The sequence below is a fragment of the Phascolarctos cinereus genome, unplaced genomic scaffold (assembly GCF_003287225.1).
Source record: "Phascolarctos cinereus isolate Bilbo 61053 unplaced genomic scaffold, phaCin_HiC Scaffold_726;HRSCAF=1367, whole genome shotgun sequence".
In the NCBI taxonomy this organism is placed as follows: Eukaryota; Metazoa; Chordata; class Mammalia; order Diprotodontia; family Phascolarctidae; genus Phascolarctos; species Phascolarctos cinereus.
The window spans coordinates 399,859,183-399,885,104 of NW_027556098.1; the positions used below are offsets into that span (position 1 = coordinate 399,859,183).

General features: G+C 46.8%; 1 protein-coding gene across 1 annotated transcript; it reads right to left on the bottom strand.

Moving 5' to 3' along the window:
• Positions 1 to 1,622: 1,622 nt before the first annotated feature.
• SMIM1 (small integral membrane protein 1 (Vel blood group)) lies at positions 1,623 to 20,677 on the bottom strand. The gene is made up of 3 exons (XM_020975449.2): positions 20,127 to 20,677; positions 5,769 to 5,894; positions 1,623 to 4,646 (listed from the first exon to the last, which is right to left on the bottom strand). The coding sequence occupies exons 2-3, from the start codon at positions 5,870 to 5,872 to the stop codon at positions 4,520 to 4,522; spliced, it is 231 nt and encodes a 76-aa protein (XP_020831108.1). The 5' UTR covers positions 5,873 to 5,894; positions 20,127 to 20,677; the 3' UTR covers positions 1,623 to 4,519.
• Positions 20,678 to 25,922: the final 5,245 nt, after the last annotated feature.

The following is a 25,922-nucleotide window of genomic DNA, read 5'->3' on the forward strand; positions in this document are numbered from 1 at the left end:
TGGTTGCTTGGGTCTGGACTTCTTTGGAGATTGGAGATAGATGTGAGGGTGATTTCTTCCTATATAGTTCTTACTAAGGCGTTGAAACCATTCCACTCTCTGACCTGTCCCCTGTTCCCTGGCCAGAAGGTCTTTTGGGTCAATACAGTCCATTGGCCTTGGAATCAGGAAATCGTGAATTCAGACCCAGCCACAGCCACTTACTCAGCTGTGTAACAAACCACTTAACTTGTTTGCCTCTGTTTCCTCATCTGTAAGATGGGTATAACACCTACCTCACAGTAGCAATGTGAGGGGGAAATGAGATAATATATGGAAGGTGCTTTGCAAACCTTAAAGTGCCATGTAAATGAGAACCATTATTACGTCGTATGTGACTCTGAACTCACATTTTAGGAAGGACATTATTAATTCAGAGCCCATTCAGAGCCGGGCAAGCAGGATGAGGAAGGGACTGAAGGCCATGTCCTCTGAAGACCAGTTGAAACCGGGGCTATTTAACCCAAGAAAGAGGACTTGGGGTACAAGGGAGTACTGTATTAAAAAATCTCGAAGGGCTGTCATGTGGTCTGCTTAGCTTAAAAAGCAGAACTGGGATCAGTGGGGCAGTGGACAGTGTCAAGAGGCAGGTGTGGACTGGGCATTAGGAAAACGTCCTAACGATTGTTCAGCTGACTCTCAGTGACCCCATCTGGGGTTTTCTTGGCAAAGATACTGTAGTGGTTTGCCATTTCCTTCTCCAGGTCATTTTACAGATGAGGAAACTGAGGCAAAAGGGTTAAGTGACTTAGGGTCACACAGCTAGAAAGTGTCTGAGGCTGGATTTGACTTCAGGAAGATGAGTCTTCCTGATGCCAAGCCCAGAGGAGTTCTAACCACTGCACTGCCTATCTGCCCATCCTAACAATTAGAAGTGTCCAAAGTTGGAATGGGCTGCTTCAAGACAGTGAGCTCCCCATCCCTGAAGGTCTTCAAGAGATTGGTTGACTTGTAATTCTTGGTTCAGTTGCAGGTTGAACCTGAATCCCTCTAACGTTCTTTCCTATGATGAGATCCGAGGCTGATACCTGCAGGCTGGCTCAGCTAGGGCTTCACTTTCCTCATTCTCAGCTTAAACTGTCCCGCTCTTCCTTCCCCTGGGGCTCTGGGTTTGCTTTGGAGTTTAACAGCTGGCTTCCTGCTGAAATAAGTGACTCCAGTTATGGGACAGGGCAGGTCCTGAGTCACAGAACAGATTCCCTCCAAGTGCCAGCTGGGACCTCCCCCCAGCCAGACTGCTCTGAACCCTCCAGCCCTCCGAAGCTGAAGTCTGCTGGGGGAGGAGAGCCTGGAAGCGGAGGTCCTGGCCCAGGAGAGGAGGAGACAGGGGCCAGCAGCTAGCATTCTGAACGAGTGGGAGGCCTAGGACAGGATGCCAAGGCCAGAGCTGGAGCTCTTCTCTCCCTGCAGGGCCAGCTGCTCTGACCACAGAGGCCTCTGTGTCCTGGGCTCCGGGCCCAGACACGCCCTGTCCTCTGGCCGCTGGAAGTCCTTTGTTTTGCTTCTGAGCCCAGTTGGGCATAGAGGGGAGGACTGGAGGCACATTCCTGGGGAACAGAGCCAGAGAGGAGGAGTTCACGGGCTTAAAGCTAGAAGAGATCATTTAATCCATCCCCTTCAAGGTTTACAGATGAGGAAACTGAGCAGAGAAGGGGAGTAAGCTGTTCAAGGTCACACAGGTGCTAAGAGATGGACCTGGAATTCCCACCCAGGCTCTTTCCACTCTATCATCCTCCTTCCCCTCCTCCCCCAGGAGAATGTAAGCTTCTTGAAGGCAGCTGAGCTAATGTTTGTATTTGTATCCCGCATGGTGTGGATTGATCTTACCCCTTCCCTGACAAAGAGCAGAGAAAGAACCATCATTAAAACTTCCTCTGGGACCTGGAGTCAAACTGGTTGCTCATTTTGGGGTGGGGTGTAAGGTCCCCAAGATCCCACCGAAGTCCATCAGCAGAATCTCCAATTCACTCCTGAGCCTAAGACATCACCCCGATGTCAACAGTCCTCTTTGAAAATGAAAGGTGAACATCACCCCACTTAGAAAGCCAGAGCCCTTTGTCCTTTCCAAGGCTCTTTCACCTCCACTTTCTTTTTTTTGGCTAGGCAATAGGGTTGTGACTTGCCCAGGGTCACGCAGCTAGTGTTATGTATCTGAGGCTAGATTTGAACTCAGGTCCTCCTGACTCCAGGGCCAGTGCTCTATCCACTGTGCCACCCAGCTGCCCCTTTCACCTCCATTTTCATACTTCATCCTCACAACAGCCCTGTAAGGTAGAGACCCCCTTCCCCCCCTCCATATTACAGATGAAGAAATTAAGCCTCCAAAAAAGTTAAATGAGATGTGTCCAAGGTTAAGTTAGTGACAGAGCCTGGGTTATAGCCCCAGGTTGTCAAGATTTCCATGAAAGCTTTTTATATTAACTGCTTCTGGTAAGCCCAGGTCCAAGGAGGGACCACTTGGGATAAAGAGAGGGGGAAGGGAACAAAGCTGCCACTACAGACGTGGAGAACACCCAAACTAATAGGGACGAGCCATAGTGTCTGAGGAGGGGCTCCCCTGCTCCGGACTGGGAAATGAAGGGGACCCAGCAGCCCCATCCCTGGGACTACTTCCTCCCCTTCCTGAGCCTAGCTTAGGGGACACCAGCAGCAGTATTGGCTGAGGGTACCCCTGCCTGCTTCCACGGCAGCTCCCTGGCAGCCGCATTCCAGGCGAGCCAACTTTGCCCAACAGTCACCCCATCATAGCCACCTGTGCCAGGCTGGATAGTTCTTCCCTGGGAAGCATCTTGTCCTTTTTAGGAGGAAAAAGCTGAGACTCAGAGAGGGAACCATGTCTAGGGCGTTTTTTCCCCCTTCTTTTCCATTATTCTGCCTCTCTGGAAGGGCACAAGAAGGGGATGGGGTATGGAGGCTGGGACTCAACCCCCAGAATACCCCAGTCCTCCGTGGCTCAGCCTCTGCCTCTTGGATCAGGATGGGGGCTTTCTCTTGGGCTTCCAGAGTCTTTATAGCTGGCACCTGTGACTAGGGGCCATCAGAAATAGAAGGCCCCCAATTCAGATTCACTGGGGTTTTCTTCCTTCAGGGGAGGCCAGGGGACAGAATTCCCTGGGACTTTAATGCAGCAATTGAGGGCAAATCCAGGAGAGGGGGCAAAGGAATCTTTATAGGGGATACCTCTTACAAGGCTCCAGAGCGGAAAGGCCGAGACCCGCCCCTCAACACACATATACACACTGAAGGGGGCCAGTGACACAGCTGTGGGCCAATGAGCCTAGGATCTTCGACAACAGAGGCTAGGAGGTAAGGCTACGAATTTCCCTGCCGACTGCCAGAGACACGGGAAATTTTGGGCTTTACTGGGCTTCCCTGCTGAATCATTGCCACAAAAGCATGTATTTAGAGAAGGGACCTTCAAAGCCATATAGTCTCATCTTACAGTTGAGGAAACTGAGGCCCAGAAATAAGTGACTTTCCCAACATTCCCATGCTCACACATAAATGGAGGAGTCAGGATTTGAACCACATACCTCTTTCCCATACATGATGCTACCTCCCTTCAATATTTTTTTTTTTGCTGGAGATAAGTGGGCCACTGCCTTTCCCTTCCTCAATAAATTTATGTTGAAACCAGGTTCACACTGTGTCTAGTTTCTCAAGAGTAGAGTTGGTGGCGAGAGGCAGGGCAGGGATGGGGGGAGAGGTCACAGCAAATGGGAAGCAGATTTTACCCCCACCAGGGATGGGCAGAAACTGAACCCTAGAAGTGGCCTTGATTCTCATTCTCAGTCCTGCTTCGGTGATGAGTTCCCTGTAGAGCATTCCCTGACTGGATGGTTTCCTTCCTGTCTAGGTCTTGCTCTTGCAAAGGATGGGGCAGGGTGGGTAGATCCTGCATAGGAACACTGCATCTGACTACAGTTCTGAACATAAACCAGCACTGCAGAAAGGCTTCTGACAGGTACAACTGTGCCCCGGTCTCCCTCATCTTTCTTGGACCGCTAGCTGTCAAGGGCAGCCACAGGTCCAAAGGAGAGGTCGTCTGGGTCAGTGAGGAGGCACACAGAGGTGACAAAGGAGGAGATGAGTGGGAGATGCAGTCCTGGGCTTCAGTAACTGTGTGGTGCTTCTCCCTGGTGGTAGAATGTGGCAGGGGAAGGATAGGATGTGGATGGCGTGGTCTGCGGTCCTATCCTGGGACAGGGGAGAAGAAAGATTTGTGTGTGTGTTCTCTGTCTGTCTGCCTCCTATCCAGTGTCTGTTTCAGCATGTGCCTGTATGTGTCTGTCACTCTCTCTTTCTCTGAAGAGAGATTCAGTATGTGTCCGTATCTGTCCCTATGTGTATGTGTGTCTATATCTATGGGTGCATGTGCCCCCAGGGGCCAGCCTGACATGGTGGTCTGAGCCAGGAAGTAAGAGGTCTCTGGGTAGGTGGAGGGCTCCTCAAAAAGGTATCCGATAGGCTCAGAGAAGTGCTATTTGCACTTGTGGATGTAGTAGCCGGTGACGTAGCCAATGATGAAGATGACCCAGAACAGAACGATTCCGCCTGCCACCTTCATGGCGATGCCCAGCTTCCCAGTGCATAGTTTGGTGCAGATCCTGGTATGAGGAGACAAGCCCCCAAAGAGGGCAACTGAGTCAGAGAGGTACAGATGGGAATCGATCCCCACAGTGGCTCATAATAGCGATTTGGACTGGACTGGACCCTGCCAGAGTGGAACAAAGATATTCTTTGCAGATTCAGGGGAGAAGGCACTGGGGGCAGAAGCCATACCCAGAGATAATGAGAAGGGGCTGGCAAGAGGCAGCCCCTCTCCAGGCCTCAGTTTCTAATGAGTGCTTACTCTGCTAGGCATTGGGGAAATGAAGAAGACCTAGTACAAGGTAGGATTCCCTGCCCTCCAGGAGCTTGCTTGCTTCCTGCCTAGGATGGGGGAGACAGGACGGGACACTCACTAAGCCTCTAAGCTCCATGCAAAGCTGCCTATGAGTAAGGCCTGTGATGTGTGCTAGAGACTGAGTCCTAGAGAAATCAGAGAAGGGAGAAGGAGGCATGGAGACGGAACTTGGAAGGATGGTCAGGGTTTAGATGAGAGGCAAGGCTAGGGAAAGGAAGGACATTTTAGGAAGGCAAAGACCATGAATGAAGAAGGGACATGGTAGAGAGGGAACTAGGCTGGCTGAAAAGAAGACAGAGCTGGCTGGGGGGCAGGGGAGAGTGGGATTATGAAGAGCATTGAATGCCAAGCTGAGACACGGTCCATTGGGAGCTATTGCAAGTTCCTGAACACAGGAGGGACCGTGTCAGTAAATAAGCATTTATTAAGCACCTACTATGTGCCAGGCACTGTGCTAAGCACTAGGATACAAGGAAAGGCCAAAACACAGAAGTCCCCACCCTCAAGGACTGTACATTAGACTGGAAGGGATAACATGTAAATAATTATATCATAATCTCAGAAGACCAGTACGAGCAGCTGGGGGACCAAGGAAGGCTTCCTGCAAAAGGTGGGACTTGAGCTGGGTCTTGAAAGAAGCTGGCAACACAATTCTTGGCACACGGGGGGTGCTGGCCAATGTGGAGTCATGGACGGTCCAGCTGTTTGTTTTTGCCAGGTGGGAGCCATCTTGGAGTCTGGAGCCAGGTTGGGAGCTTTAAAGAACTTGGCCGAGGCCTCCCCTTCCCCCCCTGCCCCCCAGTGGAGTCCTGGGGTTCCTTACCGCTCACAGTCCAAGCCTCCCGAGGCCGACATATTCATGCTGACCTCGTCCTGGCTGTTGCTCCATCTGTTGTACTGGACGCTGCTCTCCTGGGCTTCCATCATTCCCAAGGCGGGAGCGAGAGATCTGGAAGAGGGAGCAGTCACTGGGTTACCTAACCTAGGTGTGGAGGAACCCGTTCCACAGACAGAAAAGCAAAGACGACACTGGCCTGCTCTTCATCTTTCCGGTGCCTGTTCTCCCCACTAGGCTACACTGCCTCTCACTGGCCAAGAAGCCAGCACCTAGCTGGACGAAAGAATGTGGGAAAGGAAGCTAAGCTATCTGGACTCTTGCTCCACCTTCCCGTGTACCTTCGTCGTCCCCCAGCTTCTTCCCTCTGATTTGGAGTGTGGTTAGACACTACTAAGAGTGACAGAAATAATAGCTAACACTTATACAGCTCCTACTATGTGTGCTGAGCACTTTACAAATATTATCTTATTCGATCCTCACCTCAAACCTGGGAGGTAGGTGCTGTTATGACCCCCATTTTACAGTTAAGGAAACTGAGGCAGACAGAACTTAGGTGACTTGCCTAGGGTCACACAACTCGTGCCTAAGGCCATATTCGAACACAGATCTTCCTGACTCCAGGTCCAGCGCTCTATCCACTGCACTACCTAGCTGCCCCTCAGGCATGTATTAGTTTTGTTCAAATATCACCTCCCATATGAAACCTTTCCTGAGCCCCTCAGCTGCTCTTACCTCCCCACCCCACAAACCAATTACTTATCTTTTTTTTTTTTGGGCAATTGGGGTTAAGATGAGCTTTCAAATGGCTGGAGCCTAGAACTAGGCCTCTGTGTCATGTTCTAGCTATTTCTAAGCCTTTCATATTGCCCTTTCCCATTAGGCCGTAAGCTCTTTCAAGGCTAAGACTGCCTTGCTTTCCCGTATTTGTATTTCCAGAACCTATCACAGTGAGGAAGCTCAATGAATAGAGTGCCGAGCCTAAAGTCAGGAAGACCTGGGTTCAAATCCAGCCTCAGTGACCCTGGGGAAGTCCCTAAACTTCTGTCTCAGTTTCTTCAACTGTTGTTTTTCGATCACGTCTTGACTCTTTGTGACCCCATTTTGGATTTTCTGGACACAGATACTGGAATGGTTTGCCATTTCCTTCTCCAGTTCATGTATACAGATGAGGCAAACAGTTAAGTGACTCGCCTGGGGTCACACAGCTAGTAAGTATTTGAGGTCAGATCAAGAAAGGTGAGTCTTTCTGACTCTGGGAGCTCTATCCGCTGTTCCATCTAGCATAAAACCATAAAACAATTATAAAGCTATAAAATGGGGGGAAATAACAGGCACCTGCCTCCCAGGACTGTTACGGAGATCAAATGCATTCATGTTTGTAAAGTAATTTTGATACAAAGTAATTTGACACTTAACAAATCCTTCTTTCCTTCCTAACACTGTGAGGTCCTAATAATCAGGGCTTAACTCAATCATCAAGCCTTTATCAAAGTCCTACTACCATAAGACAAAGGCAATGAGGATTCAAAGGTAAAAATGAGGGTCCCTGCCCTCAAAGATCTTACATTCAACCAAGGGAATGGTTTCTAAGGTTGATTCTAAGGGTTTCTTTCTTCCTTCCTTTCTTCCCTTTCCTCCATCCCTCCCTTAACTTTTCTTCCTTCCTTCCTTTCCCTCTCCTTCTCTCTTCTTTTCTCTTCCACAGAGTGAGGATGGACTTCATCCATCCGTCATATCCTCATTTTTAAAACAAGGAAGCACTGGTTAAAAGACAAAGAAATGTATGAGTGAGAAAGATGATGAATGAGGGGTACACGATGGATGTGCTCCTTGAAGAAATCAAAGAAGGCCCCCAGCATATGTGGGCTCCTTGTATTGAACTCCTTGGAAGGCAAGGCTAGGAGTCACACAAGAGGAGCAGGCTTGAATGGGTGGTGATCTGCCTGGGAATGCTCTCATGGATGAAACTGAGGATTCGAAGAGCCCATGGACTCTAGGGAAGGCCTCAAAGCAGCTTGGAATGAACTCTTCTCCCTCTCCCCACCCTTTGAGCACTCCCATGTCCACTGCTGGCTTATCTGGCCTGGGAAAAGCTGGTGCTAATCTCTGACAAGTGGAATATTGTCAGCCTGCACAAGGGAAGCCGCCAGGACGCGGGAGGGGTGCGAGGCTGCTGCCAACCCCTGATAAGCACATTCTTGCTTGATAAGTCTGCTGTGCCTGCCTCCCCTGGGAGAGAGGGAAGTCAGGGTCCAGTACCATCAGAATTATATAACTAAAGGTACAGGATGCCAGGTGGAGGCTGGTACTGGCCTATCCCACTGGCCTAGGGCTCTGGGAAGAGGTCAACCACGATATACCCCTCCTCATCCCCCATTTAAAGGCAAAGTCTCTTCTTTCTTTCCATCCCCTATCATCCATTTACCATGATGCCCCAGAGGACAGCTAAGACAATACAAGAGGATGAATCTTGTCAGTCAATCATCAAATACATAACAGCTCACTTTTCATAGTGGGTGCTCAACTGATATTTGCTGAATTGAATCAAGTTACTAAATGCTGGCTGTGCAGGCACTGGGGGATACTAAGATACAGTCCCTGCCTTCAGGAGGCTTTCGGTCAAGTAGGGGAAATGGTGCTTAGCACAACACCTGGCACATAATAGATGCTTAACAAATGCTTATTGATGGACTGTCTGACCTAAGTAACTAACAATAGTGGGTAGTCTAAGACCTTATAGGAGGAGCTTAGGAGGCAGAGATTCCTGAGCATCAGCAGCTATGGAAGCCTTCCTGGAGGGTGTGGAAGGCTCCCTTGACCTGGGTGGATAGGACGGAGATCTTCAGGAGAGTGTGGGAAGACATCCCAGGAGGCAGAAGGGTAGGGCAAAGATCGTAGCTCTCCAGTAGAGCTGGGAGGGTCATCATTTTACAGATGAGGAAACTGAGGCACTGGGAGGGAGAAATGCCTTGCTCAAGGTCATACAGGTCCTAAGTGATAGAATTGAGATTAGAATCCAGGACTGTGGAATGAGTGAGAGACCAGAATAAGGAGTCAACCAGTTTGTTGGAGGAAAAGTTGGAGGGGAGGGGGAGATAATACACTGAGAGGCCATGGGCTATAGTGGCAAGAGTGCTGACCTGGGATCCAAAGAGGGGGTCTAGCCTTCCCTCTGATGCTTACTCTCACAGTAGTATCATCCTGGGTAAGTTCCTTCACATCTCTCAAGTTTCCATAAAATGGGATGCTAATGACACCACAGAGAAGGGACTGAAAAAGTCTATCCTGCACCCATCATGTACCCACCAAGCGATTGTCCAACCTCTACTTGAGACTTCAAACCGGAGGAGACGGGAGAGTGGAGACTCAGGAAGACCTGAATTCAAACCTGGCCTCAGACTCTTAGAGCTGTGTGACCCTGGGCAAGTCACTTCACCCTGATTGCCTCAGTTTCCTCCTCTGTAAAATGAGCTGGAAAAGGAAACCCTTGCAGTATCTCTGCCAAGAAAACCCCAAATGGGGTCACAGAGAGTTGGACATGACTGAAAAATGACTGAATAACAGAAACGTGATAACAATAGTACCTACCTCACAGAGCTGTTGTGAGGATCATGTGAATCACACACTAATTATAGCCATTCATCCATCTATCTTTATGTATATATATATATATATATATATGTGTGTGTGTGTGTGTATGTAATCACATCAATGTTTATGTGATCACATGTATAGATGTGATCACATGTGTGTAAAATAATATTATCTATATATTCATATATACAAAATTTACATATATGTGCATTTGATTTGTACATACATTTAAGGCTTATATTATTAGTCATATACTTAATAAATACCTTAAAGTACCATTTAAATGCTAGCTATTATTATAATAATAATAGAGACTGAGGTTTCCCAGACAGCTGATATTTCACCCTAGAGTGGCTCTAAGTGGTGGCAAGTCCTTCCTTGCACCAAAACTCAGTCTGCCCTTCTGCAGCTCCCACCCATTATATGTAGTATTTGCCTCGCCTACGTCACAGAACTGTTTGCCAGGGAAGAGGGCCATAGCAATGGGGGACAGGAGACGAGCCTGGGAAGGTGGATGGGCCAGGGCTGGGGAAGAGGGAACTTCTGCCTGAGGAATCTGGACTTTATCCTGCAGGTAATGAGGGATGGAGACTTCTGAGAATTTCCCTGAAACATTCCTCAGCAACTTTCTTTTGCCAAGGACACCGGCTGAAAGGGGTGCAGAGGAAGGAGACAGAGGCCAGTTGAGAAGCAGTCACCATAGTCCAAGGAGAGGAAGAAGCTGAGAAAATGAGCATTACGTTTTTGCTCTGGCTGCTGGAGTGACATCATGTGGTCAAAGCCATCGGGTGTCTTGAGTTTTGAAAGAATCCTAGGATGTCTCAGCAGGAAGAGATCACTTTGTTCTACCTCCTTTATCACTGGACAGAGGGGGAAACTGAGGCATGGGGGGGCAAGAGACTTGCTCAGGGTCACAGAGCAAGTTAATGCCAATGCTAGGACTCCAGTCCCAGGCTCTTGACACCTAGGGCACTTCTCTACTATATCATCACCTCCTGTGCCTAGGGCCATTCCTCTGCGGGGTTAACAGCCCAAATGCTGTCTTCTCCATCCCAGGGAGCGGGCCCCTAGATGTTGGGAAGCAGCCAACTGGCATGATACATGTCCAGGCACACTTTCCTTCTTCCTTTGGCCTCAACACTGGCTCCCCATTGCTTTGGGGATGAAAGATAAAATCCTGACCTTGCCCACCTAAGGTCATCCACAATTCCACTCCAATCTGCCTCTTCAGTCTTACCCCCCTGGTCTTCGTTTAACTCCCTAGCACCCAGCACACAGTAGGCACTTAATAAATGCTGCTTGTTTGATTAGGCCGCGTGCTCCTCTTCTTCACATACTCTCCATTCCAAGACATCCCAAGCAGCTTAGTGTTGTTGCCTTGAAGGCGGGAGTACTTGGGTAGAGTCCCTCTGGTCTGATGAGTCAGGCTCTGTGACTCTGGGCAAATCCATCCATCCACCCACTGCAATGGAAATCCTGCTGGTTCTAGAGGCCACTAGGTGGTGCAGTGGGCAGAGCACTAAGCCTGAAGTCAGGAAGACCTGAGTTCAAATCCAGCCTCAGATACTTACTAGACATGTGACCCTGGGCAAGTCACTTAACAGCTTCCTTAACTCTAAAATGGGAATAATAGCATCTATCTCACCAGATAGTAGTAAGGATCAGATGAGGCCCTTTTTAGCAAGCTCTTAGCACAATGCAAGGCACTTAACTTGCCTTAATCGCTGGAAGAGGAAATGGCAAACCACTCCAGTGTCTTTGCCAAGGAAACCCCATTTGGGGGTCACGACTGAGCGCTGTGCTGAGCACTTCACAAATGTTATTTCATTTGATACGGACAGACGTGGTCTGAAAGACTCCCAGGTACCACTGGAGGACCACTGCCCTAGGCAAGTCTGTAAGGGTACAGTGTGAAGATATGGTGTCTATCTGAACAGACAGAGGGGCGTTTCCTCGCCGGGCAGATCCCCAGGAAGGAGATCAAAGGTCCTTTCCTTATCTCTGCTATTACTAAAAAGGCTCCGCAGACACAGAGTGATGAGATAATGCTTTTCAGTGCAGATAAGAATCCCGGCTCCCACCCCACCCCACCCCCATCCTCACGAGGTTCGGAGTGCCTTGGACTATTTCTTTTCTCCGGTAATTAGCCTAATCTTTTGGGGCATTACTTTAGAAATGGGACTCCCCCCCCCCATTAGCTTTCTTCCTTCCATAAGTCAGTGAAACTCTATAAAAGCTGGAGTTTGGGGGATAGAGGCAGGAGAATGAAAGGAATAAAGAGGAGAGGAGTAGATCGAACGAGTTGAAGGCCTTTGCAATGGGCTAAAAAATAAATAATACTAGACTAGTGCTGGGTAGCTAGATGGTGCAGCGTATGTTTAGAGCACTGGGACTAGAGTCAGGAAGATCTGAGTTCAAATCCAGCCTCAGACATTTACTAGCTGTGTGACCCTAAGCAAGTCACTTCACCCTGTTTGCCTCAGTTTCCTCCTCTGTAAAATGAGCTGCAGAAGGAAATGACAATGCAATCCAGTATCTTTGCCAAGAAAAACCCAAATGGAATCACAGAGAGTCAGACACCACTGAAATGACCCAACGACAACAGAGTGCTAAGGAAAGCCTCATTTAATCAACTAGTTACTGTGTGCGGGAGACATATAGGATCATAGGCTGGACCTTACAGGCCATCTAATTCAATCTCATTTCACAGAGGAGGAAACTGAGGCCCAGAGAGAGAAGGTCACGTAGGTAGAAAGAGGAAAATGCAGGATTTGACATGAGGTCCTCTTACTCGGAATTCTGTGCCTTTCCACTGTACCTCGCTGCCTCCCATTTTACACTCTAATGGGAGAGACCCTCTATGCACTAATCAGTCTCTAGGAAGTAAATACAGCCTGCAGCCTAGCCGAGCTCAGAGCCATTGTTCTGTCTCAGGGAGGCTAAGGAAGAGTGGACAGGAGTGAGAGAATCCAAAACTGGGTGGACCTTTATTTGTCCTCAGTAGGCCTAAGCTTCCTCATCTGCAAAATGGGGCTATTGCCCTGGGCCTAGGCTCTCTTAAGGTTCCTTCTAGTCGAGATGTTACTCAGTTCAGGGAGAATCCTCCTTATGTGAACAGCTCAGCTCTGGGCCTCTTCAGGGACCCAGGCCTGAGGCCTCCCTGACTGGGAGGGCTAACTCTGCATACAAGCCACACCTAGGGCAACCAAGGGGCCCCCTAAGGAGAAGACAGAATGGGTGAGAGAACCGTTTGGTGTCGGTGACTTCAGAAACAAGGATGATGTCACCGCCAAGTGGAATTTAGCTGAGCTTCCTGGACTCCCAGGCTCTCCAGCAGGCTCAACTCCCCTCATTAGGCCTTCCTAATGCTCCCCACTTTCTCCCCCCCCCGCCATGCCACTCCCAGACACCCCTCTCCTCCCTCCAAATAACTGCATGTTCTCGATATGTTCTTTGTGTGTTCTTATCTGTGCACTCGTATCCTCCCGCTAGAATAGCAGCTTCTTGTAGGCAGGGGCTGCTTCCTTCTGGTCCATATATCCCCAGTGTCTTGTACAGAGCCCAGCCCATAGCAAGAGCCTAATAAACGCTAGGGCAGGCGGGAATAGAACTGACTTGGTAGAGAAGGAGAAGAATTGGGTGGGAAAGGAGAGATCTAATCAAATCAAAGGTGGATCTTAATCATGAATGGATTAATCCTTAATTAAAAGGACTTTGTAATTAGACTACAAAGACAAAAAGAAAAAAGAAAAGAAACCAAGGAGCTTAAAATCCAAAAACAAAGACAAAAAAAGGAAGAAAGAAACCATCCCTGCCCTCAAGGAGCTTACAGTACAAAGGGCGGGGGAGGGGCAGAGAAGAGGAGAAAGGGAATCTATCCCAGCTCCTTGGGGAACAGGGATAGAGTCTGGAATTCAATTCTATCCAACAAGGATTACGTAAGTGCCTAAAGTTAAGCTACAAAAACAAAAAAAAAATCAGCCAGTCCTAGGCCTTTAAAGAGCTTATCTTCAACCTAGGGAAGATAATATATGGACCTACAAAACTCATAAAAAAGATAATTGGGGAGAGGCATTAGCAGCTGGGGTTGGGAAAAATAATCATCCTCAGCATTTATATAGGAAGTTTTGCTAAGCTCTAAACAAATAGTATCCCGTTCTGCGCAACTACCCTGAGAGGTAGTTTTTATTATTCTCCTCATTTTACAGATGAGGAATCTGAGGCAGAATGGAAATGACTTGCCCAGAGTCACACAGAGTTGAGTAGCGGAGCTGGGATTTGAACTCCGATCTTCCTGACTTCAGGCCTAGGCTTCACTGAGTCACCTAGCTTCCTGGGGAATGATATACAGTAGCAGGTGATTAATACCTGAGTTGAGGTTATACAAAATATAAGCTACACAGGGCACCTATGTGGTGCAAGTGGATAGAGCATTGGCCCTGGAGTCAGGAGAACCTGAGATCAAATTTGACCTCAGATATTAGTAGTGTGACCCTGGGCAAGTCACTTAACCTCAATTGCTCTCCCCTTCCCCCCCCCGTACACAGTACAGGTTACACAGTAACCTCCATTGAATACCATACAAATATCCTTCTTTTCAGAGGATCCCAAAACACACCATTTTATTCTCATGCAATTTAAAAGTTAGGGAAAGATACCTCTGACAACCACCAGCAGGATCCGCATGTCAGCTATCTGTCCAGCAGAGAGACATTTTGTACATTCACACACCCTCAAGAGGTCTCCCTTGTGCTAAGTACCCCTGGGAGCCAGCTGGTTGGGCCAGGCTCTACAGAGATGAGTCCAAGCCCTAGCCTTCATCAGTAACACATAATAGCCAAAGGCACCAACCGGGTAATTTGGAAGAATCTCCCAAGTGGGATGGGTAATTCAGATTCCGAGGGCATTGTTCAAAGCCTCACTGTGACCACATGCAGGGCTTAGTCTTTCTCTCTAGACTTCAGGGCCTAGAGGAATATTCTCCGTTATTTGCCTACTACATCTTCAATTCCTTCCCCTGTGCTGTTTTTGTCTCCTCCCTCCATGCCAAAGCAACCTCCCATTTTCCGTCAAGTGCTGGATAACAGGGTCTGGCCAACCGAGAAGAACTGGAAGGTCTGTTACTGTCCAGATATTGAGGAGGGGAATTGGTTTCTTTAATCTCATTTGCTCTTTTCCATTACATTCACAGAATCTGGAAGATACAAGTAAGTGACCTGAGGCCAGCTGGTTTATCCTGCACCTGAACAATGAAAGTCAACATTTTGTATTGTTATGTCATTTTTCATTTGTGTTGACTCTTCACAACTCCTTTTGGGGTTTTCTTGGCAAAGATACTGGAACAATTTTGCCATTTCCTTCTCCAGCTCATTTTTACCGATAAAGAAACTTAGGCAAACAGGGTTAAGTGACTTGCCCAGGGTCACACAGCTAGTAAATGCCTGAGCCTGGACTTGAACTCATGAAGATGAGTCTTTCTGACTCCAGGCCCAGCCCTCTATCCAGTGTACCACCTAGCCGTTCTAAGATTTTTATTAAGTGCTTACAATGTGACAGACACATCGCTAAGTCCTGGGGATACAAAAAGATGAAAAATAGTCCTACTTTCAGGGAGCTTATATTCCAACGAGGAAGATACCATGCAAACAGCCATGCTCAAACAAGACATACAGACTGACTTGGAGGTGATCTCAGAGGACAGGCTCTAGCATTAAGGGGTCCTGGAACCTGAAAGTGGTCATCCATCCTGGATTTAATGATCTCTAGGGACGGAGAATCTACTAATTGCTCAGTCTTGCAGTGCCCCGTTAAACTTTCAAGAGAAACATGGTGATAATCGACATCTGTCGCACACCAATATACATTCCTTTGGGTGACATCCTCAAATGTTTTAATAATATCTTCATTTTCTTGCGCTTTTGGCTACACCAGCAGATTTTCAAGCTTTCTTGTTTCTAATGTCCTATCTTCGCAAAGCTAGGTTTTCTCAGCTTCCGTGACATGAGATAAGTACCCTGGGAAAACTAATGAGCATGGCATGGTGCACCTCCTCAGAGTCCAAGGTTTAAGGAGCTGCACAGTGCCCCCACATCTCGTGAGTAATTATGATAAAGAATGAAATCATTCCTTCAACTAATGAGCGTGTTTTTTTCAAGTGGTGGCTAAGTAGTTAGGACATAAATATTAATTTAGTTGTTTGGACCTAACTACTTACAAAACAGAATCAGTGGGTATTTCTTTTGGCCTCAGGGCAGTGAAAAAATTACTAAGATACTCAGGGGATTGCTGTGAACCAAGGAAGTTTGGGAACCTCTGCCTCAGTTTATTCTCCTGTCAGACAACCAATGGTTAGCCAACCTTTTCTTCTCCTCAAAAGGAAATCTGGATTTTTACTCCATCTTTCTGCTGAAACTGCTTTCTCACAGGTTAACATTGATCTTTCTTTCTTTCCTTCTGTGTTTTTTTCACACCCAACCTATGATTTCATCGGTATATGGAATCCTACATAAAGGCAGCTTGGTGGTTTAGTGAATAGAGCCCTGGACTTGGAGTTCAAATTCAGCCTCGCTTATTAGCTGTGTGACCCTGGGCAAATCACTTAACCTATCTGCCTCAGTTTCCGCATCTGTAAAACGAGGATCATAACAGCACCTTCCTTGCAGAGCGGTTGTGAAGATAAAGTAAAGTATCAGGCTCATAGTAAGCACTTCATCATTGCTTGTTCATTTTAATTGAACATAGAAGCTCCTTGTACCATGTGGGCACATCAGCTTAGTATTATAGAGTTGCCTAGAATCAGGGTTTGAACCCGTAACTCAAACCAGCTTTCTATCTACTTCACACTGCTTCTCTCCCAATGATCTTTTAACTGCTAATCCAATGTAATTTTCTTGACTTTGGCCTCTCAGTAGCTGAGGAGAAGCATGTTATAATGGAAAGAAACAGTACTGCCCTCAAAGTCTTTGGAGTTTGAAACCTGCCTCTGCCACTACACGCATTACCCTGGACAAGCCATTGCTTATCTCTCCGGCCCTCCACTGTGCCATCTGTAAAATCAGGAGGTTGAACCAGATGCCCTGAGATCTTTTCCAGCTCTGAATCTATGACCCTGTGTTATTGTCGACTGTCCCATCTTCCCTGGTTTCTTAGTCCTTCTTTAGCTTTCAGGATTTTCTTCCTGGTCCTCCTGCTTCTCTGGCTGTTGGCTGACCTGTCCTCCATTCCATGCCTCCTCCTAAGAGCTGGCATCCTCCACAGTCTCTGGCCTGGCTCCTGTTTTCTTTCTATAGTCTCTCTTGCGCTGATCTCACCAGCTCCCATCATATTCATTGATCATCTCTACATAGAAGATTCCCAAATCTAAATAGCCAGCCCTAATCCCAGTCTTGGACCCCTAATTGCCTGCCAGGCATTTCTGCCTGTGTAACACCAATCCATGGCTATCTCAAATTTAACATGTTCAGAATAATATTGAATGATTTCCCCCCCCCAAACTTTCCTGTTTTTATTGAGGGGGGGCCATCCTTCCAAACGCCTCAGTTTCACCACCTCTAGTCTTCCCTTTCCCTCACCCCTCCACATACAATTAATCAGTTAGGTACCAAGTATTATTAATTCTACTTTCATAGCATCTCTCACATTACATTCCTTCTCTCTACTCTTATTTGTCCAATGCTTATTAGTTCTTTATTGAACTATTGAAATAATTTTGTAGTAATGTAGCAATGGGTTTACCCAGTTATGACAATCTCTACCCTCTCTGATCCATCTTCCACCCTCTTGCTGGAAGATCTTCTCAAGGCACAAATCTAAACCAAGCTCAGAGGCCTTTTACTCCTCTATTGTCTCTGGGGCAAAATACAGCTTATCTGCGTCTATCTTATCTATCTTTCCCCTCCTTCCTATCTTCCTCTCCTTTCTTCTTCCAATCACTCCCTTCCTTTCCCCTCCCTTGCCCCAGGGGTTCAGACTCTAATTCTACGGTCTGCCTAAGACTCCTCTCCAACCTTTTTCCACCCCAACTACCCAAACCCAATGTTTCCCTCCCCTAGTTATGTGTGTGGTGGGGGTGACTGACTGTCAGCCTACGCTGGTGGGTTGAAGATGCAGGCTGTACCAATCAGATAGGATTGCCTCCTTTACCTGGCCCAAGAATGAGGACGTGGCAGTCTGGGGGTGGGTAGACTATTTCCTCAGGCCAAATCAGCAGGAGGACCCATAAGCCTGGACTAATGGGGAATGGACTCTGGGCCACATTAAGTGGAAAGATTGGTAGCCTGGTCATGAGGCAAGTTTTCTCAGTAGATAACACCATTCCTTACTCATCAGGTGATAGGACACACAGTGCTAAGGGGAGAGGGCTCACTTGCCTGGTCCTAAGAAGGGGCTGTTCACTCTTGGTCCCAGAGGACACAGATTCCCGTAGTCCAACTCTTATTTTAAATTATTTTTTTTTTAGGCAATTAGGGTTAAGTGACTTGCCCAGGGTCACACAGCTAGTACGTGTCAAGTGTTTGGTCTGAGGTCGGATTTGAACTCAGGTCCTCCTGACTTCAGGGCTGGTACTCTATCCACTGCGCCACCCAGCTACCCCTCAACTCTTAATTTAAAAATGATACAGCTAAAAGGGACAGGGAGGCTCTTCTGCTTGTACCAAGGGGAGAGGGCTTCATAATCTATACTAATGGGAGGGGTTTTGTTGTAGAGCTTGCTAGGAGAACCTTGCCCAGGTCGACAGCCCCCCCAACCCCCACTAGCTATTATTGTTATTATTATTACTAATGCAAGAGGCCCAGAGAATTTATTAGACTTGTCCAAGGTCATACCAGTAATAAGTGGTGGAGCAACTTGGTCCAGATCACAAATCCGGGATGCATTTGCTGCTTTCCATTTGTATAAGATTGACAAAACACATTTCCCACCACAACACTGTGAGAAGCAGACTGCACAAAATATTTTATGCCCATTTTGTAGATGAGGAAATGGAAGTCTAGAGATGAAATAAGACTGACCAAGGTGAATCACCTCAATTTTCCAGTAAGATTGCAAAGATCTTCACAGAGAATTTTGTGCTAAAATCTGCATGCTGTTAGTATGTCTTGGGAGGGCAGAAAAGGCTAGGAAGATGGTCTGGGAAATCCCCCATCACCCTCCCCTGTACTAAAACAAGTCTGGGTCTAAAGTCCAAGCAGCAGATCTCAGAGCTTAAACACAGAACAGGACTGACAGATCAGCATTTGGGGAGGGCCAGAAATGGGAAGATCCAACATGGAGCTGCGAATGGAATTCCCAAGGAACTCAGTGCACATCTTTCTGTTTTAGTTCCATCTTTGGAACTGAGTGGGAAGACAGATAAAGTCCAACAATCCAGGGGCCATGGTCACTGGCCTCCCCTAAGGCAGCCCGAAGGAAGGAGAACTGGGCTGAGGCTTACACTTGAGGCATCTAGGTGGCCCAATGGATAGAGTGCCAGGCCTGGAGTCAGGAAGACCAGAGTTCAAATCCTCAGACACTAGCTGTATGACCCTGGGCAAGTCACTTCCACCCTGTTTGCCTCAGTTTCCTCATCTGTAAAATGAGGTGGAGAAGTAAATGGCAAACCACTAGTATCCAGTATCTTTGCCAAGAAAACCCCAAATGGCGCCACAAAGAGTTGGACACTACTGAAAACAACAATAACATTCTCAAACCTTGAAGGTTCTAGGGAGCCCTTGGTCCTGGGCCTAGCAAACAGGCTGAAAAGAGGATCTGGTCTGCCTGGGGCTAGGAAGTCCCACTCCCTGCCCAGGATTTGACCCTTTTGATACCCTGGTAGTTAACTAGTGTATTTCTGCCAGAGATGTCTAGTTCTAATACCCATCAGACTAAATGGCCTCCAACGTCTCTTCTAGCTTTGAAAAACCTGTAGCTGGTGGGCATCTGGGTGGTGCATTGGCTAGAATGTTGGACTTGAAGTCAGAAGGACCTGAGTTTGAATCCTGCCTCAAATGCTTAGCAGCTGGATGACCCTCAGTAGACTTGACTTCTTTGAAGTTTTCTCATCTGTAAAATGGGGATAATAGCACCTATCTCACAGGGATCCCATGCGATAACATGAGTACAGCGATTCCCAAAGCTTAAAGTGCTGTGTAAATGCTAGCTATTGTTTTATCGTAGTAATTTCAGCCAAAAGGCCAGCTGGCCACTTATTTCTAGAGTCTGAACTCTGGATAGTCAAGGCATTTCCCACTTAGCTAGATGGTGAGGTGGATAAAGTGCTGGGCCTGGAGTAAGGAAGACCTGAGCTCAAGCTCAAATCTACTCTATTTCCTGTGTGACCCGGGGGCAAGTCACTTAACCGCTGTCAGTCTCAGTTTACTCAGCTGTAAAATGGGGATAATAATAGAACCTACTTTCCAGGGGTGTTGTCAGGATCAAATGGGATAATATTTGTAAAGCGCTCAGCACGCAGTCTGTGATCAATAAATGTTTGTCCTCTTCCTCTTCCCTTACCTCATCTCTTGCTAAAAAGAGCCGGGCCACAGCGCAGAATTAGAGCTCTGAGGCTAATCCAGGTCCCAAAGAGGTTTTTACTGTATCCGCCGGGGCTGGGCACAGCTGGGGCCCCGCAGATAACAGAAGACCTGGGCCAGAGGCCGAGGTAAGTTCCTGCTGGCTGGAGGGCTGACTTTACCCAGGAACGCTCTTTTACGAGGCTTTCCCCTGTCCCCCGGGCCACAGCTCCCGTCCAGCTCAGGCACAGTCCCTTACCTTAGTTAGGATGGCAGGTCGAGGTCTGCGGGTCCGCTGCTTTGGTAGATGAAGTCCCCCAACCGAACCTTGTGTTCTTCTCGGTCTTAGGAGAGGGTGTTGGGTGCAGAGGTGCTGTGCCTTGCTCTGACCTGCAGCTTCCCACCTGTCACCCAGCCCCCTGGCTCTGTGCCAAGATGTGTCTTGGACGAAGAGTCCTGTTTCTCTCTGGCCTTTGGCAAAAGTTGCCGTGGGGAATCTTACAAGGCCAGCAGTTCAGCTTGCTGGGTTTTTCTACGTGGGGTAGAAGCCTGGGATTAAAGGAGGCGGAGGAGGAGGAGAGGGAGGAGTGGGAGGAGGAAGGGGGAGGAGGCGGGGGCTGCCCTTCTGGCTCCTTGCAAAAGAAACGAGAACAGCGGCGGCCAGCGCTGACTGCACTTCTGAGCAAACCGGGAAGCTGCTTGGGGCAAAACTTGACTGCCTCCTTCAGCTCCTCCCAGCCCTGCCTGGAGCCAAACTCTTCAGAGCATAGAGGGAGAACAGCAGAGAAGGAACACAGCTGCACGGCCTGGGGTGCTTAGCTAGGAGGGGGGAGGGCTCTCTCCCCGGGAAGCTTTTGGTAAGCCCAGCCTCTGCGTCCAGGACGGCTGGAATGCTTAAAAGGGTTGGGCTCACCGAACTAATCAAGCCCGGGTGCTGGCAGACAGGGCTGGCCAGCTGCCCCGAATCCAGCAGGGAAGACGTTGGGGGACGAGGTAGTGAGGGGGCAAACGGGGACGTGTCTGTCTCTTGCCAATGATCTGTTGGAGATCATGAATGCCCCCTCTCTTGGAAATGAAATTTGATGGTTGCACACGTCTTAAATTATTGAGGAGTCAATAAAGTCATTGCTTATTTATTCGGGGGGAGGAGGGAAATGCTTCCAACTCCTTGCCTGGACCCAAATCAGTGTTGGCAATTTCTCACTGTCTGAAGACAAAGCTGGGAAAGGAGCCGTGATGGGGGGGGGGGGAGGCGCGCGCTGCGCGCGCTCGCGCTCACGTGCGCGTATGTATATGTGTGTCTTTGTGGGTATTGTATTTAGGTGGGTGGGTCAATCAATCCACAGCCAGTTTTTAAGCACTTTTAGGCTCTGGGGTTACAAAGACAAAAATGAAAAATTCCTAGCCCTTTAATATTCTATAACCCGTCGGTGTCTGTGTTTGTGTCTTTATTTGTTGTGTCTGTGTGTATTATTTCTATATGCATGCCAATGAGTGTTTGTCTCGGGGTATGTTGGGCTTATGGGTCTTTCCTCTATATATCTGTAGTTGTATGTATCTCTGTGTGTTTTTGTATGCTTTGTGTCTCTTCCAGCCTTAGTTCTGATCCTAGGGCTCCTGGAAGAACTCATTGAGAACGGGGCTGCAGAGGTAGAGAGTGTCCTTTCTTTTTTTTTTTTTTTGTTTGTTTGTTTGGTTGGTTGTTTTTTTTGGTGAGGCAGTCGGGGTTAAGTGACTTCCCCAGGGTCACACAGCTAGTGTCATGTGTCTGAGGCTAGATTTGAACTCAGGTCCTCCTGACTTCAGGGCTGGAGCTTATCCACTGTGCCACCTAGCTGCCCCGAGTGTCCTTTCTTTGTACCCCACAACATTTTAAACTTAAATATTGAAACTTGATGACAAAATAAGAAAAGAAAAAACATGTCAGGTGCACAGCAGAACACAAGAGAAGATTTAAAATATATAGCAATAAATTTCCATTTCAAGAAAGCCTATGCAATAAATACTATACATTGTGTTGAGAGCTATCCATCTTTTCTTTGCTTCCTTGTAAGTTTTCTTTTGTTCTCTGCTGTGCACTTTTTACTTTGTCGTTTTTTCTCCTTCTTTCCCCACCCCCACCCCCACCCCCACCAGGCTTTCTTAGAAATTTTATTTTATTTTATTTATTTTAGTGAGGCAAGTGGGGTTAAGTGACTTGCCCAGAGTCACACAGCTAGTGAGTGTTATGCGTCTGAGGCCGGACTTGAACTCAGGTACTCCTGACTTCAGGGCTGGTGCTCTATCCACTGTGCCACCTAGCTGCCCCTTCCTTAAAATTTTTTTTTAAAAAAATGCTTCCTGCTTGAGCATTTGCCTTTATGACCATGAATGAATAGAGAATTCTTCTGGGTAGTGTCTCTTATTGGTTGAGTTCCATTTCAATGTGGGAACTCCACTTTAGATCTCTTTCAAAGTTGACATTAAATCATTAGCAGATACTCTTTGGGGATAGACGGTCAACTAAGTATGAATCAACGTAGCATCTACCCAATATGACCTACGAGGGAGGTGGAGAAAGAAAGCCTTTCCCTATCCCACCCACCTACAACATTGCCCTCTAGTATGAGTGGAGGGTGGCGTGTGACCCCTCCACTCATACCAGAGGGCAATGTTGTAAAGCCATTCTAAGTCTGGACTCTCTGGAGCTCTCAAACTGCATCAGTCGCCTTCAGGACTGACCAATTTTTGGGCTTCCAATCCCAAGCTTCCCTTCAAATCTAATTACACAAATTTTTTTTAAGTGGACACAGGCAACATTTAATACTTCATTTAATCTGTTATCTTTGCTTTCTGTGACAACATCAGTTGATCAAAGACCAACTACCCTCCTACATATGTGTCTTCCGTGTTTGGCTCGTGTATCTATGCCTCTATCCATGCGTACATTATGTGTACCTGTGTATATTTGTGTGTGTGTGTGTGTGTTGCCTATGCTAACAATGCAGTAGTCTTAATGCAGGAAAGACTGATGGGGGGAAACTAAGGAAAGAGAAAGTGTGTGAAAGCATGGTAGTGAGAGTGGTTAATTTTCTAAGAGCACTGAGCTGAAGTCAGGGAGGAAGCACTCTGTCCTTTATGCCTGCTCCTCAGAATCACAGAATCTCAGAGCAGGAAGGGTTCTCCATGTTCTCTGGCAGCATTTCATGAGCTTAATATAGTAACATTTAACTAAGCAGAAGCACAGACTCTTTTACTTATTAATTTTGTAAGACGGATGGTGGCCTGGCGGAGAAGGCAACAGACGACAGAATCTTGGAGTCAGAAGGAACCGTGGCCATCACTAAAGTCAAACACACCTTTGACAGAAATCTCATCCACAAGATACTCAACAGGTAGTCATTCAGTTCCCAACAAGGCATTCACCCCACTCCTCCTTTCCCAGCTCCCCTTTGTGTGCTGTCTTCCCCAATAGAATTTAAGATCCTTGGGGGCAGTGATGGTTTTGTTTGCTTGTATGGGTAGCCCCAGCACTTAGCATGGTGACCAAAATGTAGTGAATCTGCAACAAATGTTCTCTTCCTTTCTCATTCTTTCTCTGTCTCTCTCATTTTCTCTCCCTGTTTCTCCATCTTCTTTGTTTTGCATTTTCTCTCACTCTCTCCCTATCTCTGTCTAATTCTCCATCTTTCTCTCCATATTTCTCATTTTCTATCTCTCTCCAACTCTCTTCTCTCTCTTTTTCTCTCTCCCTGCCTCTCTCCATCTTTCTCACTCTGTCTGTCTCTGTCTATCTCTTTCCCTGGCCATCTCAATCCACTTTTGGACAATTCTAATTATTAGGATGCTTTTCTTTACACTAAGCCTAAACTGGCTTTTTTGGGGGGGGGTGGGGGGGACAATTGCCAATTATTGTTTTTGGTTTGTTTTTTTACCAACCAGTGGTCTTCTGGGACCAAGCAGAATACAACTGATCCTTCTTCCAAGAGACAACCCTTCAAATGCTTAGAGAGTGATCATGTCTGCTTAATTGTTTTCTACAGGTTCACACAATCTTACCAATGTCCTTCCAAAAAAAAAAAAAAGATGGCCGGAACCAAATGAAATACTCTAGAAATATGGTCTGAACAGGACAGACTATAGTGTGACTGGTTGCTCTGCTACCTCCTCATGCACCCTCTGGCCACATTACCTTTCTTGGCTGCCATATTATAATACTGACGCACATTGAACTGGTAGCCTACTTAGATCCCAAATCTTTTTTAAACTGCTACTTAGCCACATTTTCCCCATATTATATTTAGAAATTGATTTTCTGAATCCAAGGGTATGACTTTATGTTAATCCATCTTATATTTCCTCTTACATGATTCAGTCCAATGGGCTAGCCTGTTGAGATTTTTAAAAATCTCATTACTCAATGTCCTAGCTATCCCCTTGAGTTTTATGTCTTTTGCAAACCTGATAAGCATTACCATATATAGTTTTATCCAAGTCACTGATTAAAAGGTGAAACAAACACACAGGACCAAATATAGATCCCTAGGGAACTCCGCTGGAGACCTCCTTCAAAAATTCTCAGAGAATTCCACTTTAGATCTTTTTCAAAGCTGACATTAAAACATTAAAAGATACTCTTTAGGTCTGGACAATCAACCAACTATGAATCTACCCAACATGTCTCCATCTTGAGGGAAATAATTATTAAATAAGCAATTGTTAATATTGGGGAGATCCAGGATTTTTTCCCTTTCTCATTTGGAGTTTAGGTCAAAGTTTAGTTCTCTGAAGGGCAGGTTAGATGATGAGATGAAATCTTGGAATTGTTACCCCACCCAACTAGAGAACTTACAAAGAATTTAATATAAGGTGAATTCCAGACCTTTGTGTTCCACACAAACTGGCTAGCTTGCCTGCCGCTGGGGGCGATCTGGCTTGAAATGGTCTCTCTTTGTCCATGAGTGACTTAATCAGTGCTGTCCCCCAGCCCCTCATTAGAATAGGTCCACCTCTCATTATAATACTCATTCTCTCATTACTTATTAACCAATCAGAGTCAATTGCCACCCTCAGGAACACTGTTCCAAAGGCATATAAGTGTTGAGTGGGTTCCATGAGACATCTTTGGAATTCAGTTTTTGGCATTCGAGAGTGCCACTGACCTCTTTTATTAAATTATCTGCTGGCATAGCTAATAAAATGATTAATTATCCAGAAACCAAGTTTCTCAAATTTTTTTATGTATGACAATCTTTTCCACAATACCACCCCAGGATGCTTTACCATGTACTTCGACAAAATTTACATAAACTATAGCTGCAGTATTCTGGTGATCTACCAGTTTAGTAATCCTGTCAAAAAAGGAGAGAGTTAGTCTAGCTCAAGACTTTCTTGGATATTCCCTCTATCACTCCAAAAAGCTAAAAGCAATAAAACCCCACTTTTTCCTTGTTATCTTTTGCTCTCCCAGCCAGCTTCCATTCATTCTGGGCTTTAGCATTCCTGACACTATTGTTACAGGACTATGCCAACCAATTTGTATTCATCCTCCATTACCTGCTCTTGCTTCTATCTTCCACACCAAATTTCCATTTTATCCTGTGTCTAACTTGTTTGGATATGGTTACTTGCATGATTGTCTTCCTAATTAGATTGTGAGCTCTTTGAGGGCAGGGACTGCCTTTTACCTTTTTTTTTTTTTAAATATCCCCAGGGCTTGGCATAGTGCTTGGCAGATAGTAGGCATTTAATAAATGCTTATTGACTGACCCACTGACTGATCATGTGTGTCTTTTAAAAATCTGTGTTGATGAGTTCCCTATGCATCCACATGGCTCTTTTTGGACAGCTCCTCTTTCCTCCTCATCAGAATTGTATACCTTGATGTCTTCGGGACTCATTTTTGAAAGATTTCTATCTGTCCTGGACTGACTTTCCTTGTAGACGTCTAGGACATGGTATCTTACTTCTCCTTCCTCTGAACCCTGTGATACGTGCTTTCACCCAATCAAGGCTGCAGATCAGGCTATCTAGCTTACCTCTGCTTTCTTATCACAGAAGCTAAGATGGATTAGTC